Source organism: Melanostigma gelatinosum (assembly GCF_949748355.1).
Source record: "Melanostigma gelatinosum genome assembly, chromosome: 4".
Taxonomy (NCBI): domain Eukaryota; kingdom Metazoa; phylum Chordata; class Actinopteri; order Perciformes; family Zoarcidae; genus Melanostigma; species Melanostigma gelatinosum.
Window position 1 is genome coordinate 6,218,394 of NC_136637.1, and position 14,669 is coordinate 6,233,062.

Here is a 14,669-nt window from a genome sequence, read left to right on the forward strand (position 1 = left end):
TACACTCCGTCTCACTGAAATGAAACGAGGGAAGGAATGAAAGAGGGGGAGCAGCGTGATTCAGCTGAGTTGTGTTTTTTTTTTTTTTTTTTGAACAATCCAGCGATTTGGTCCCTGATGGTCAGCTTAGAAATATCCTCAATAAAAGCTCTATTCTGCCTGCCAAAGGAGTTCTTTCAGTTTTTGGCCCCACCTCCCCCACAGGGATTCACTACCTTGCATAATTAGCTCCTTCCAGCCAATAGCAGAAAAGAGGCCGGTAACTGGATAACCACTGGGCGGATCTATGATAATCAAAGGGCTGCTTTAAAGAAACTCGGACAAGATTTTCCCCTTTCAGTGAGACTCCTACTATATACAGTTACCAAGGCATGCAAGGCTTTACGTCGAGAAGACCTGCGAGTGCACTGGTGTGAGAAAGCAACACTGTACAGTGAGTAATGCGAGAGTCAGAAGTGAAAGAAAGAAAACAGAGATACTTACATGTGCACACTGTAGATACAACATATTTGTGGTTTTGTGATCATAAAAGGGAAGACCACATATCGTCTAAAGATTTTTAGGGTTGTGGAGGATTACGGAGGGATCGCCAGTGAAACTTCCAGGGAATGACGATCCCCACAGACCTTGCTTGGCGTCTGCAGCGATCTTTGAAAGAACAACACTTAAGACAGCACTGGCAACAGAGAGCGAAGGTCATTCTCTCACCCACAACACTAAATCCATAAAGGCTTTTAATGGGGCGAACCCAACGCCAGAACTCACATGCCATGAAAGGGCAGTGCTGTCCTTCGCAAAGTTCACAGAAAACTGCTTTTTTTCTTTTCCCCATAACAAAGTTGTGTGGCGAGTAGAATAACCATAATCATTGATTGTCAATTGTCAACATCCTTCTTTAAACAAAATTGTATAAATATGCTCTGATACACCCAGTTTATTCAAAACAATCACAGCTTTTGCACACAGTATATCGATAGAGTCAGAACATAATAAAATAAATGAGTTGCACTATGTAATCTGCCTGAGACGCTAATCACAGCGACGGGAAAATCTGCAAACAATTATTGTAAATATTTGGATATATATTCTCTCATTAGCATACACAAACAGTGATTATATGACATGTAAAATTGGTCCATGATCAATATGACAAATGAGTATAGGAGCAATCACCAGAGCGGAATGAAGGACCAACTAAGGAAACCTTTCATCACAATGTTTCCTAAACAAAATAAATGACACAGCATAAACAGACTTAGAAACGCCAACTGCAGCGAGCCAGAGCAAATCCTTAAAACAATTTGGCACATCCAGTCCACTTATAAACAAAACACCCATTGTTTGTTGTTGTTGAGTTTTCCTGCAGATTAATGTAATCCGGTGTGCACATGTGCATGGGCGAGCGCCTCGGGAGTGTGTTTGTGAGCGTGCGTGTGTTTCCAAATGTGGACGTAGCTCGTAACCTAATGTTGTTGGGAAGCTGCCAGAGGAACAGTGAATGAGGAAGCCAGAGGTGCTACATACTTCACTGCAGGGTCTCCGCTTACACACCGGGTTGGAGCATCTGATTGAAATAGGCCTGTCGTCTTCTTGTCTCCTGATCCAGCTGCTCTTTCAGAGTCAGCACCTAATTAAAGAAAAATGAAGGTAGGTAGACAAACGCTAATACACGGACATAAACTTGTAGCAGAAAAGAAAGACCTTCCCGACAAATGATCCGCACTTAAGACTTAAAATACCTGTTCCTCCAGACATTTGACCCTCTGGCGATGTGCCTTCTCCCTTGTCTCCAAAGCCTGCTCTGCTTGAAACTGGCTGTCTCTCAGACGATCCGTCTCCGAATCCAACTCCTGGTGATGGCGGGCTGTCGCCTCCAGGAGGCGCTGTGCATGAGCGTGCTCCAACTGGGACACTTGGGCCTAAAGACGGTTCCCATGAGTTTATAGAAAATAAATAAAGGTCGGTAAGGGTAATAATCTGTGGCTGAGCAGAAAGGGGGCACACAGAGGTTCTCTGATTCCGGGGTTACCGAGGTCATGACCCCTCACTCACTTAGCGGGGCAAGTTAGCCAAGTGGAAAACACATGTTGGTGGGAGGCAGCTTGATTTGATAGATGTAAACAATCAAACACAAGTTTCGAGAGAAACTGAAATGGCATTGGAACAGTAGCAGTTTCCTTTTGAGAATTATGATTCGCTACTGCTGTTCAACTGCAACTCGTCAGTGCAAGATTTTCTCGCAAGCAAGAAGCTGATTGTACCTTCAAAGGATTTTTGTATTTTCATATTACTGAAATGCTGAATGTCAAAGTATGTCAGCAGCGACAGTACACATGTTCCACATCATTGTCCCTGTCCTCACAGTGTGCCCCCCCCCCCCCCATGCCCCATCCCTGGCTGTATAATGCAGCAGCCTCTCACCTGCACAGTCTGCAGCTCAGCCTGCTTTTCAGCCAGCTCCTGTTCCAGGCAGCGGACTGTCTGTCCCAACTGCTCCTTCTCTCTGGCTGCCGCCGTCGCCTCCCCCTCCTCCCTCCTCAGCCTCTCCATCTCCACCTGACGACGACACGAGGGTGACATAATGTGAACGACTTTACCATGATTGCTCTGCACCCGTGTGCCTTCCTGTAATGCGTGTAGCAGAAGCCAAGCTCGGAGCCTCTCGGTTCTCACAGTCCGCCGACATGTTTCCACGGCTCCAAGATCACTTTGTGCAGCGTGTGACAAAGGAGATGTGGAAGAATGGAACAAACCGTATTGCGCAAATGACAAACTGCAGCACGATGAAACAGCTAATTATTCACATTATCTCCTCCGGCATGGATTAATATAACTGCCCTTTAATGTGCCTTAATGCTTCGGCAACTGTATGTCTTCACTTGATCCAGAATGTGGCAGGCAGCGAGGCTTCTGACCAACACTAAACACATATTACTTCAGTCCTGGCTTCTATATGTACACGGGCTTCCAGCAGCTTTAAAAATGACTTTAAGATGCTTTTAATTACATTTTAAAGCCCTTTGTGGTTTGGCTCTCTCACATATTTCAGATCTTTTACCTCATACTCAGCACCAACACTTTTCAGGTCTCCTGACAAAAAGCTGTTAAATGTTCTGGGGTGTAGCTATATAACATATATAATATACATATATACTGTATATATATATATATATCCATGTGTATTTGTTACAGAGATTGTTTCCTGTTTTTATGCTAAGCTAGGCTAACCGGCTGCTGGCAGTAGCTTCATATATATTGACCATACAGACATGATGCTGCTATCAATCTAACTCAGCAATAACGAGAATAAACGTATTTTCCACAATGCCAAACTATTTCTAAAGTGCAGTGCAGCAGATAGGTCAGCTCACCCTCTCCAGTGTCTTCCTGAGTGATGACTTGTCTTTACCGAGGCGCGTCAGCATCCTCTCCATCTCCGCTCTCTCACTCTGTAGCTTTTGCAAAGAGCTCTGCAGATTGGTGACCTTGTCCTGGAGTTCCTCCTTCTCTCGCTGCAGCTGCTGGGAGCTCCCCTGGGCCTGCACTTCAGCATCCTGCCGCTGCTTCAGGCTCTGGGACAGAGCCAATCGTCAGCACATCAAGCTTTGCCCTTTGCGCCAGTATTTGCAGAGAGACTCACCTCCTTCAGGGTGCTGTTGTGCTTCTCCAGCTCAGAGTTTTGAAGTTCCAAGTCCTCTTGGGCTCTTTGAAGGTTCTGGGTCTGCTCTTTTAGTGTGTGGCTCAGCCTCTTTCTCTCTGAGAGGGAATTTCGTGTTTGATCCAGACGTTCCTATGGGCACACAAACGTTGATATACAAGTTTCATCAAAACACGATTTTGGCTGACCCTTATTTCCTCCCATTTCCTTTATATCGTGACTTTTTACAGCCCTTGACATATTGTTGAACACGTGTATGTGTACTGCAATGACCTGACAGATTTTGAGCAAATCAAGAGATTTATACTGAGCATGTCATGTTTTTGTTTGCTCAGTATCTTTAAAGTGCAGTCCCAAACTAAGACTGGAAAGCTCTCCAGAGAAGCTCTTGGAGAATTAACGAGCTTGCCCGAGCATTTTATTGCTCGGTCTTTGAGGTCCTTCAGGAAAACCTCAGAAGCAAATGTAAATAAGAAATGTTCAGTTTGTAGCTGTGTAAATCAAAGCACAGCCATGCAGGCATGGCTATTCATCGTATTTTGAAGTTTCAATCAAACATCTTTGTAATCGTATCATTTGATTTGCGGCCGTATGTCTTGGACACTCGGGTGAAGAGAGGAGCAGAGCTGTCAACTGATCACCACCTGGTGGTGAGTTGGATCAGATGGCGGGGGACCCGGTTGGAAAGACCCGGCAAGCCCAAACGTGTAGTGAGGGTGAACTGGGAACATCTGGCGGAGGACCCTGTCCGGGAGGTCTTTAACTCCCACCTCCGGAAGAACTTCTCACACATCCTAAGGGAGGTTGGGGACACGGAATCCGAATGGACCATGTTCAAAGCCTCTATTGTGGACGCGGCCGCTAGGAGCTGTGGCCGGAAGGTCATCGGTGCCTGTCGTGGCGGCAACCCGAGAACCCAGTGGTGGACACCGGAGGTGAGGGAAGCCGTCAAGCTGAAGAAGGAGACCTTCAAGGCCTGGTTGGCCCAGGGGTCTCCTGAAGCAGCTGACAGGTACCGGCAGGCCAGAAGGGCTGCAGCTGCGGTGGTCGCGAATGCTAAAACTGGGGCATGGGAGGAGTTCGGGGAGGCCATGGAGAAGGACTTTCGGTTGGCCTCAAGGAGGTTCTGGCAAACCATCCGACGGCTCAGGAAGGGAAAGCAGGGCTTACCCCAGGCTGTTCTCAGCAGGGCGGGGGGGGGGGGGGGTGGGAACTGCTAACACGGATGGGGGACATCGACGGGCGGTGGAAAGAGCACTTTGAGGATCTCCTAAACCCGACCAACATGTCCTCTGCAGAGGAGGCAGTGCCTGAGGACCTAGGGGAGGCTCACCCATATCCCTGGCAGAGGCCGCTGACGTAGTTAAAAAGCTCCTTGGTGGCAAGGTGCCGGGGGTGGATGAGATCCGCCCTGAGATGCTGAAAGCGCTGGACATAGTTGGGCTGTCCTGGCTGACACGCCTCTTCAATGTCGCATGGGGGTCGGGATCAGTACCCATGGACTGGCAGACCGGGGTGGTGGTTCCCATCTTCAAAAAGGGGGACCGGAGAGTGTGCTCGAACCACCGGGGTATCACACTACTCAGCCTCCCGGGGTAGGCTTATGCCAGGGTGCTGGAAAGGAGGCTCCGACCGCTTGTCGAACCTCAGATTCAAGAGGAGTAGTGCGGATTCCGTCCCGGCCGTGGAACAGTGGACCAGCTCTGGGAGTTTGGCCAACCAGTCTACATGTGCTTTGTGGACTTGGAGAAGGCTTTCGACCGGGTCCCTCTGGGGTTCTTGTGGGGGGTGCTGCGGGAGTATGGGGTGCCGGACCCGTTACAACGGGCGATCCGGTCTCTGTACGACTGCAGTAGGAGCTGTGTCCGCATTCTCGGCAATAAGTCAGACACGTTCCCGGTGGGTGTTGGCCTCCGCCAGGGCTGCCCTTTGGCACCGGTCCTGTTCATGACTTTCATGGAGAGGATATCTAGGCGCAGCCGGGGGGTGGAGAACGTCAGGTGCGGAGGTCTCGGGATCGCCTCTCTGTTGTTTGCAGATGATGTGGTCCTGTTAGCCTCCTCGGATCATGACCTCACTGGGGCGGTTTGCAGCCGAGTGTGATGTGGTGGGGATGAGAGTTAGCACCTCCAAATCTGAGGCCGTGGTTCTCTGCCGGAAACCGGTGGATTGGTCCCTCCAGGTGGGGACGGAGTGCCTACCTCAAGCGAAGGAGTTCAAGTATCTCGGGGTCTTGTTCACGAGTGAGGGTAAGATGGAGCGGGAGTTCGACAGGCGGATCGGTGCGGCTGCAGCAGTAAAGCAGGCGTTGCACCGGACCGTCTTGGTGAAGAGGGAGCTGAGCCGGAAGGCAAAGCTCTCAATTTACCAATTTAATGAGCTGGAACATGTTGCCGGTGAAAGGGAGGTCTGGGTCAGCCTGCTTGGCCTGCCACCGCGACCCGACCCCGGATAAGCGGAGGAAAATGGATGGATGGATGGATGGATCTTTGTGTTGAGAGATGGGGGGAAGTTTGCAAATAAAAAAACACGCAGTGAACATGATTCGTTTTATGTTATAGAAATATTTTTTCTTAAAACTCTCTGTACCTGCAGCAGCCTTCGGTCCTGCTCGCTGGCAGTCAGAGCCCTCTGCAGCTGTGGGATCTGCTCCTGCAGGGCTCCGCTGCTGGTCCTGTTGTCGCTGAGGGTGTTGGACAATTTGTGGATCTGTTCCCTCAGGTGGCTCTCATGCTGCTCAGCTCGAGCCAGCGACATGGCCAACCTCTCCTCACTGACCCTCAGCGCTGCTCCCCGGTCCTCGCTCTCACTCAGCTTCCTCCTCAGCTCCGTCAGTCTCTCCTGCAAGGCCCCCGCCTCTGCATCCAGCTCTGCCGCCCTGAGCTGGGCCCTCTGTAGCTCGCCTTCAAGGGTGCGCTGGGAGAGCTCCAGGCGGCTCACCCTGCTCTCTGCTCCATGCAGGGACTCCTTCAGCTTCTGTTGTTCTACATTTGCGCGCGATTCTAAGCCGTGCAGGAGCTCCAACTTGTCCTGCGGAGGAATTGGCACAGGACAGTTTATCAGCTGTCACTGAAGATGCTGCACTCTGTGCTGGTAAATATCTATCTCCTGGCCTTTGACATACTTGCAATGCCCTGGTCTCAGCCTCAGCAGCTTGCAGACTGGTCCGGAGCTGAGCTACTTCCTCCTCAAGGCTTCTCTTCTCCCTCTCTGTGCAACATACTATTTCTTCCTGCAGGGAAAGGGATGAATGGGCCTCATGCAACCACTCTGCCATCTCTCTTTTTCCTGCAACAATATGTTGAATTGTTAAATGAGCAGTATGTCTACACAGAATTAATAACTGATATTTACTGTGTTTGTAGGATCTCCTGCTTTTCTCACCGTGCTCTGATTGCTTCAGGGACCTCTGGAGTTGTAGCAGCTGGGTGGCTGACTTATCCTGGCTGTCTTGGAGCTCTGTCACCTGCTGACTTAGACCAGCTGTCTGAGCCTTGGCTTCATCCTGAGCGAATAACACAATTGCAAACATTGTGCTGAAATACAAACAAATGTAGCAAGTGAATTAAATTTATATTTTGTGATTTGTTTGTTACTTATATTTATTTATTCAGCATATCTGGTGATCTGCAAAGCAAGACCGACTTCAGGCCAACAATCCCACTCACACAGTTTGAGGTGTGTGTTGTCGAGCCTTTATTCAGTTATTAAGAAGTTCAAATATACCCTGTCTCTTTGTGTGTCCCTCAGTTCCTGCTGGAATTCCCGCAGGGCGGCATGCACCGTGTCCACATCCAGCTCTTCATCTTCACCACGAGACAAGCACAACACGTATCTGTCTGTCTCATTGTCTCCCCCTAACCAAAGAACACACGTATTCATGCAAAACAAAATGCAAAGATTTGCATCATCTTATTATGAAAGGGCATGACCATACCTTTTACTTGCAGGTGGTTCCTCCAGGGAGAGGGAGACCGTTTGTGGGACCCAGGTGTGCCCGAGAGCCTTGCATGGCCGGTGCCAACAGTGCGGCGCAGAGCTGAAGACAACCCCGCCAACTTGAGCTCCAGGTCCCTGCGTTTGGTGTCGCCGAGGCCGAGCAGCTCATCCAGGCCCTGGACCTTGCTTTCAGCAAGGCCGACCTGCACAGAGAGTTGCTTGACCTGGATCCCGGCGTCTTCTAGTGCTCCCTCCAGCTGGGCAGTGGTTTCTCTGTTCCTCTGGTCACACTGCAGCTGATAAGCCTCTCTGCCCTGCAGCAGCTCCCGGTTCTGATGCTCCGATGCCTCCAGTTTCAGAACACGGCGCTGCAGACCTGAAACCTGCACACACACACACACACACACACACACACACACACACACACACACACACACACACACACACACACACACACACACAGAAGAGAGCCTCAAGACCTAATACTCTCTACTAGTCATGCATGTAGGTGTTACTGTGAATTGTGTTATAAATTGCATACAGGTCAAAACTGTGTTGCTTTTAGAGGATTTACATTATTTTACAATTTGAAGACGCACTTGTCAACTCACCTTTAATTCCTGGTAAGCTGTTTACATTTAGCTGCTTACTTTTTTGTTTTTTGTACATGTTTAAAATCATAAATGTAATAGTTAAGTCAGTGTATAGACACACACAGTATGCTACTTTACGTGATGATCTGCCAATTCATTTCCCTTCCTTAAATTCTGTTGCGGCAGGTTTTATTCAGAGAGTTGTGTTTAGATAAAGGGATGTCACGTTTGCAGAAATGTGGGCGACGGGCTGAACGTAGTCCTAACTGCCGCAGTGAAAAACAACACTACCACGTAATTCCTGAAGAAACGTGCCTCGAGTGTTATCTCGTGACAAACACTGTGTAAATAATGGGAACATGGTTTCTGCAAAGGGTTAATGTGCTTTAAGCTGACACGGGTGTCAAGTCCACTGATAGGGTTTTTAAAACTGTATCATGAGAGTTTAAGGGGGCACAAGACTCATGACTGAGGCATAAAATGAAACAACATTTCAAAGACTGATGTTTAATGTGTATTTAGTTTTGAAAAAGAATACTTAAACCAGACTTCAAATATATCATAATAATGAGGAGTTGCCTCCAAGCTCTTGGAAATCGAATGCAAAAGTATGCCATACATTAACTTGACAACACTATCTACTGCGGTCATGAGAATTTGGGGACCCCAGGAATGGGGTTATGGGGTTATGGGACATATAGGTTAAATATATATATTAATCCGAATAGAAAGCATAATTTTTCCTGCATAGCTGTTAATCAAAACATAATGTTTGAATTTATAAAAAATGTTCTGGTCGTTTGCAATGACATCGAGTTTCTTTAATAAACTGCTGTTCAGCTATATATTCACAATATTTCAAAGTAAAACCCAACACCCCGTCACTGTTACAGTAGAATATACAGTCTTCTTTCGTTGATGTTTTCTGTCTCTGTGTGAGTGTGGCAGGTATTCTTCAAGTATGTACGCAAAGGTGGAATGTTTGCTCTAGCATGTTGTTAACAGACGAACTCCCGGAGGCCTTCTACCTCGTTCAGCGCTGCGTCTCTGCCAGCCTCGCACTCCAGCACTCTCTGCTTAAAGGTGAAAGCCTCGCGACGCGCCTCCTCCTCCTTCTGCTCCTCCTGACATACCCGGGCCTGCAGCTCTTGCAGCTCCCGTTTCTGGTGGCCGTTCTCGCCCTCGAGGACCTTTACCTGCCCACGTTAACACAGCACACACTACTTGGAGGTAATCCTTTATTTGGAATAAATCAGATGGAAAGCAGTTAGGCTCAATAATCTTTCACCTGTCTGCGCAGCTCCTGCACATCTCTGCGTGCCTGCAGGCGAGACTTCTCCAGCTCCCTCATGCTACTCCGTAGGGTGGTTGCCTCTTGGTGCATCGAGCTCCTACATTCTTCTGAGACAGCAACTTTCTGCTCCGTCTCCTCCAGGGCTCGTCTCAAGCTAGTCAAGATATATTTTAAGTTAACACGACAGACGGCTGACATTACAGGAAATCTGCAGTTCCATGTGACAGCCGTACCTGCTGTTGTCACTCTCTGCTCTCTTGATGAAAGCTCTTAGCTCCTGGTTGGACGCTTGGATAGCGTCTTTCTCTCTGGTCTCGTCACCCAAGAGCCTTCTCAGGTCCAGGGCGTCTTTCCGTTGCTTGTCCCGCTCCTGTGCACACTCCTGGAGCTCTCTGTGAGCCTCAATCAACGCCCGTCGCGCCTTAACAAGTCCATCCTCTGCCTCCTGCAGCTGCCGACGAAGGCCCTCTAACTTCATGTCAGATTATGGAGAATAAAAGGCGTGATGTGTCAAAGAGGATGAATAGGGAGGTCTTATGGATAAACAGTAAATCTCTTATTCATGAAGTTGATAGATTAACTCCTATCTAGAAATACTAAGCTTTTTTTTCTTGTTCCTGGTTTCTTGATTGATGTCAACCAAATTGTTATAAATTGAAATGCGTATAAAGATCCTATTATAAACAGTTAATTGAAGAGTTCATTGGGACCTAAAAAAAAAGAAAGAAAAAATAAGCCTTCAAATGCTTTTCAAACATGTTTTAAATATAAATGTAAATCCTCAAAAATGTCTATTAGGCTGTTATCTACAGTACATCGAAAGCTCAAACACATGTATGTAATCATCAATATCGAGTATCAGCATACTGCAAGGCTGATTTTGGATAAGATAACGCATTTGAGCTTCATTGTTTGAAAGCTAAACCTCAACATCTACTACTTTAAGTGCTCTGCGCACAATCTCAAGATACTGCCCAACCTATATTAAATTGTATTGCAATATGTTGTGTGTTGCGAGAAAAGCAGGGAGGACAGAGCTTATCTGGGCATGGATGAGAGCCAGTCGGGCCTGTAGCCAGGTGCTGTCTCTCCCCATCTCCTTACTGCGTAGTGTAAAGAATCCACGGAGAGCAACATGATAAACAGGAGGAGGTGGCGGAGGGGGAGGGAGAGGGAGGATGAGGAGGAGTGTTATGTTCAGAGGCCACACAAGAGGATTTTTTCTCATAAACTCTAATGTGAGAAAAAACAAGCCAGTGCTGATCTTGCCATTTTATTTTATCAGATATTTCTTGGGGGGGGGTGTAGCGGAGGAGAAGCGCAGGGAATATGAGGGCAGCAGTGTTGTGTTATGTGGATGGGAGTGGGGGACCTCGAGTCCCAGCGGAGCCAGCCTCTCGCTGCTGCAAGGGAGAAAATAAACACTCCCCCACTGGCTTATTTACACAAAGGGTTAACTCAAACTTTGATTTCATATTATGGTACCAGGGACCGTATCCAACCCCCCCCCCCCCTCGCTCTCCCTCTCTCCTCTCGCTCTTTTCCTCTTTCATGCTCACTAGCTCTCTGTCACACACTCTCACTCCTGCGTTGTTACAGTCTGACATGAGAATCCTGCGATGGGATGAGTGAAAATAATCAAACAAGGAAACGGGCAGGGGTGGCGGCCAAATATGACAGTGTCGCCGAAGCTTGACTTGATATATGGTGGGGAGGGCTGTCCAAACCTCAAAACTCCTCTGCTTTGGCTCCACACAGCCTCATTCACTATACTCTGACAAGACTAAAGAGACAGAGCGAAGACAGGATGATCATCGTTTTTTGCTTTTTCGTCGAAGCCACAAAGTTCAACACAGATAAACAAACCCCTTTTCCAGGGAAACCAGGCTTTTAAATCAAGGCATGGTGAGGCCCTTACAACTCTGCAGTTACATCTTAATGAGGTGACTGTGAGCTTGTTATTTCACTAAAACGCCCAGCGACCCTGTGGCTGCGATCCTGACCTCAAGCAACCCCAAGAGATGAGATTTACGGCTCTCATTTGTCTCAGGGAGTTATGTCACTGGGCCAAAATTATGATCCCTAATTGCGCTTTTATGTTTGTATTAAGGTCAATGGAACTAAATTTTCCTCCAGGAAAAAGACACAGAGAGCGAGTATGGAGAGGGAGTCTTAGGATTGGACACCACCTCCTTGTAGGATTTGGCCCCGCGCACTCTGCACCTGATGGCACCCTGATGCTAGTAAAGCTCTGCGGCATCGGCCAATGTCAACAGCGGCGTATGGTAAATGGCTCTCCCTCACACTGGTACTAATTGGTGCAAACTCCCCCCACACGCTAGAAGCAGATCCACGGTCTCCCATCCTATGCCAAGCCAAACAAGCCTGTATTTCCTATCCACTTCTTTGATCCTACTTTTTGATTTTCTTCATAGTTCCCTGTTCACATCAATATCCAGGATATTTCTGTTTAAATGGAAGCCTGAACAAAGGTTCTCACCTCCTGTTGTGTATGTTCTCTCTGCTGGTTCAACTCTCTGACCTGCTCAATCAGACTCTTCTTGGCATTCTCGTGGGAGTTCAAAGATTCCTCAAACTGAGTTTGCAAGTCTTGCAGCTCAGACTGAAGGACGGCCGCTGCGTTCTGGAACACAGAGGTACACAAATCGGTTGGCTGAGTGATATGTGAAGAACAAGGAGAGTGACCAGAGCCAATGTGACCCTGCCTTATCTTTACCCTTTCCTGCTCCTGTTTTCTAAGTGCCTCCCTCTGCATGCACTCGAGCTCCATGCCTGCTGTGGCCAGGTCCTGCTGCAGGGCGGCGAGCTTCTCCGTGACGGCAGACTTCTCTGCCTCCTTCTGGGACAAAGCCTGGTCACAACAGACTGCGAGGTCAGGGTCATTCATACTACAGCTCACAAAAAGGTTTGGCACCTATTGTGCTTCGATAAACGTCCACAGAAGGACAAGGAATGACCCTCGCGTATTGCATGAGGATACTGGCAGGACAGACTGCTTTTGATGGACATTCACTGGCAACTGTGAAGACAAAACTGAGGATGTTGTGGTAATGAGACAATTCTCCAACCCTTGGCCTGTCCTACAATACTTCACTCTACATTTTAAGGTTCATAAACAATGATAACAAACCTATGAAGACCACCTCACACACACACCTGCTGCTTTTCACTCTCAGCCTGCAGGAGGCTTTGGTTGAAGTCCTGCTGCTGCCTAGCCAGCTCCTCTTGCACCTGCTGCAGCTCCTTCTGGCTGTGCACACGCCATTCCTCACACTGTCTACGCAGCTGCTCCTCAACCTGCTCCCGCTGAACTGTCAGCTCCACGCACTGTTGTTCCTGTCAACCACCAAACACACACACACCCACTCCTGATTAGTTAATAGCTAAAGCATCGGATTTATTGTTGAGCCCAACACAACTGCTCAAGTCTTACTGAACCTTTTGCCGTCGTTCGGCTTCAAGCTGCTCTCTGTGAATTTGCTCTTTGCTGTTCAGGGTCAGCAGGCCATTCCTCTCCACCTGTGCCAGCTTCTCCTCCAGCTTGCTCCGCTCCTGCGCTGCTTGCGCAAACTGGCGTTCAGCATCCACACGCATCCGAGCGGCATCACCTGGACAGAGGAATCCAATCTCTGTCAAAATCCCACTCAATAATTCGACGGAGGCGCCCAGGATCAGCAAGATTTTGATTCACAGTTTTATTTATAGGGGACACTCATCCGTGCCTTTATGTGGAACATGCTTAGCTTAACACGACTTATCCGATCCATGTGTGTTTGTGCGGGGTGGTGGGACCCTGGTCAGCTGAGAAAGCAGCCCCCGTGATCCTGCAGCCCAGCTGTTGCAGAGCTCAGAGCTGAAATATGGATCTCGAGTGGGCTGTTGGAAAGGCTTCATGGCTAGGGGGGCTTGGCACGGAGGACAGCGGGGTCTCTGAGGGAGGGGGCTACTCACGCGTCAAGGCCTCGTTAGCCAGCAGCAAGCTGCGCCTCTCCCCCTCCATCCTGGTGCACTCGACCTCCAGAGACGAGGCAAGCTCCTGGCTCTCATACAGAGCCGTCTCCAGGGACTCCTTCTCCACTCTGGAACAAAGTGGTGAAGGGGTTTGAGCTCTGAAAAAAACACACCTTTGAACCAGTAGGTGTAGGTCATAAAATTCAATGATCCATCATGAGCATAGTTTCCAAATAAAACCGTGTTACTTAAAGACTCCTTTTACATGTGACTCGCCGTGCTTAAGAAAGTAAAATTTGCTTATAAAGTGAAGAAAATGGCCGTAAACACACATTGGCAGTCGGTCTGAGTTGAACAAACACACACTGGGTTGTTTCTGATGCTTCTGGGGAGATTTACTGACTTACATTCATTCCTTACACTCGTCACCATACATGCCTAACCCCAGCCCTGACCGTAACCAACAAAGACAGAGACTTGTTTACCGTAGCTCGCGCTGGATGCAACTGCAGAAAACAAACTGAGAAAACTAGTTTTGAGTATGAAATTGGTCCCGAACATTTTAGAGGTCAGACCACACAAGTAAACACACACACACACACACACACACACACACAAACCTAAGTGCAACCAGCTCCTGCGTGACACCACAGGCCTTTCGGTCAGCGGAGTTTAGCTTGACATCCAGAGCAGCCCTGGCCTTGGCCAGCTCCTCCCTGTCATGGGTAGCTCTCTTTAGGGCTGTGGTCTGGGTCTCAAGCTCCCTCCTGCACGCACACAGCTCCTCTGACACAGTCTGCATCTGCCTGCTGACCTGGACGCCGACAAACACAAGTAAAAAACAAATGCCACCAAGTAATTCATTTATCATTTTTGCTTCATGACTGCACAGTGAATTATGATTTATTTTGAGCAGAAGGAACACAGCTGATATTGTGTATCTGTTGGGCTGAGAATGAACCACCCAATCTCTTCATTTGATGCAGTTACATTTGCTGTCCTAACATTGAACTCCACATATCCCTCTTTTTTGCTGTTATGAAGCATAAATGAATCAAACTTTAGGCGTTTCATGACAGTGTATAGAAACTGCTGGGCCATAACAAATGCGCCGCCTGAAACAAAACAACAATGATTCGTGGGGTTACAAGTTTTTCCCAGTTACCACTTAAATCACTGTGACACACCACAGGACCTACTATATATCTAGCAA

The 14,669-nt window shown here is 48.2% G+C and overlaps 1 protein-coding gene across 1 annotated transcript in view; it reads right to left on the reverse strand.

Annotated features, from left to right (window-relative positions):
- Positions 1-1,168: 1,168 nt before the first annotated feature.
- Positions 1,169-14,669, reverse strand: part of crocc2 (ciliary rootlet coiled-coil, rootletin family member 2) — a gene marked incomplete at its 5' end in the record, with an annotated part of 32,121 nt that continues 18,620 nt past the window's right edge. Inside the window, 19 exons of the mRNA XM_079266603.1 lie at positions 1,169-1,627; positions 1,740-1,919; positions 2,422-2,556; positions 3,372-3,572; positions 3,641-3,790; positions 6,248-6,688; positions 6,783-6,946; positions 7,043-7,163; positions 7,385-7,515; positions 7,596-7,980; positions 9,219-9,386; positions 9,479-9,638; positions 9,718-9,956; positions 11,985-12,128; positions 12,222-12,356; positions 12,662-12,841; positions 12,944-13,113; positions 13,457-13,584; positions 14,077-14,270. Of these exons, the coding sequence (XP_079122729.1) occupies positions 1,544-1,627; positions 1,740-1,919; positions 2,422-2,556; positions 3,372-3,572; positions 3,641-3,790; positions 6,248-6,688; positions 6,783-6,946; positions 7,043-7,163; positions 7,385-7,515; positions 7,596-7,980; positions 9,219-9,386; positions 9,479-9,638; positions 9,718-9,956; positions 11,985-12,128; positions 12,222-12,356; positions 12,662-12,841; positions 12,944-13,113; positions 13,457-13,584; positions 14,077-14,270 (3,510 nt within the window). The 3' untranslated portion in view covers positions 1,169-1,543. The remainder of the gene's footprint in view (positions 1,628-1,739; positions 1,920-2,421; positions 2,557-3,371; positions 3,573-3,640; positions 3,791-6,247; positions 6,689-6,782; positions 6,947-7,042; positions 7,164-7,384; positions 7,516-7,595; positions 7,981-9,218; positions 9,387-9,478; positions 9,639-9,717; positions 9,957-11,984; positions 12,129-12,221; positions 12,357-12,661; positions 12,842-12,943; positions 13,114-13,456; positions 13,585-14,076; positions 14,271-14,669) is intronic.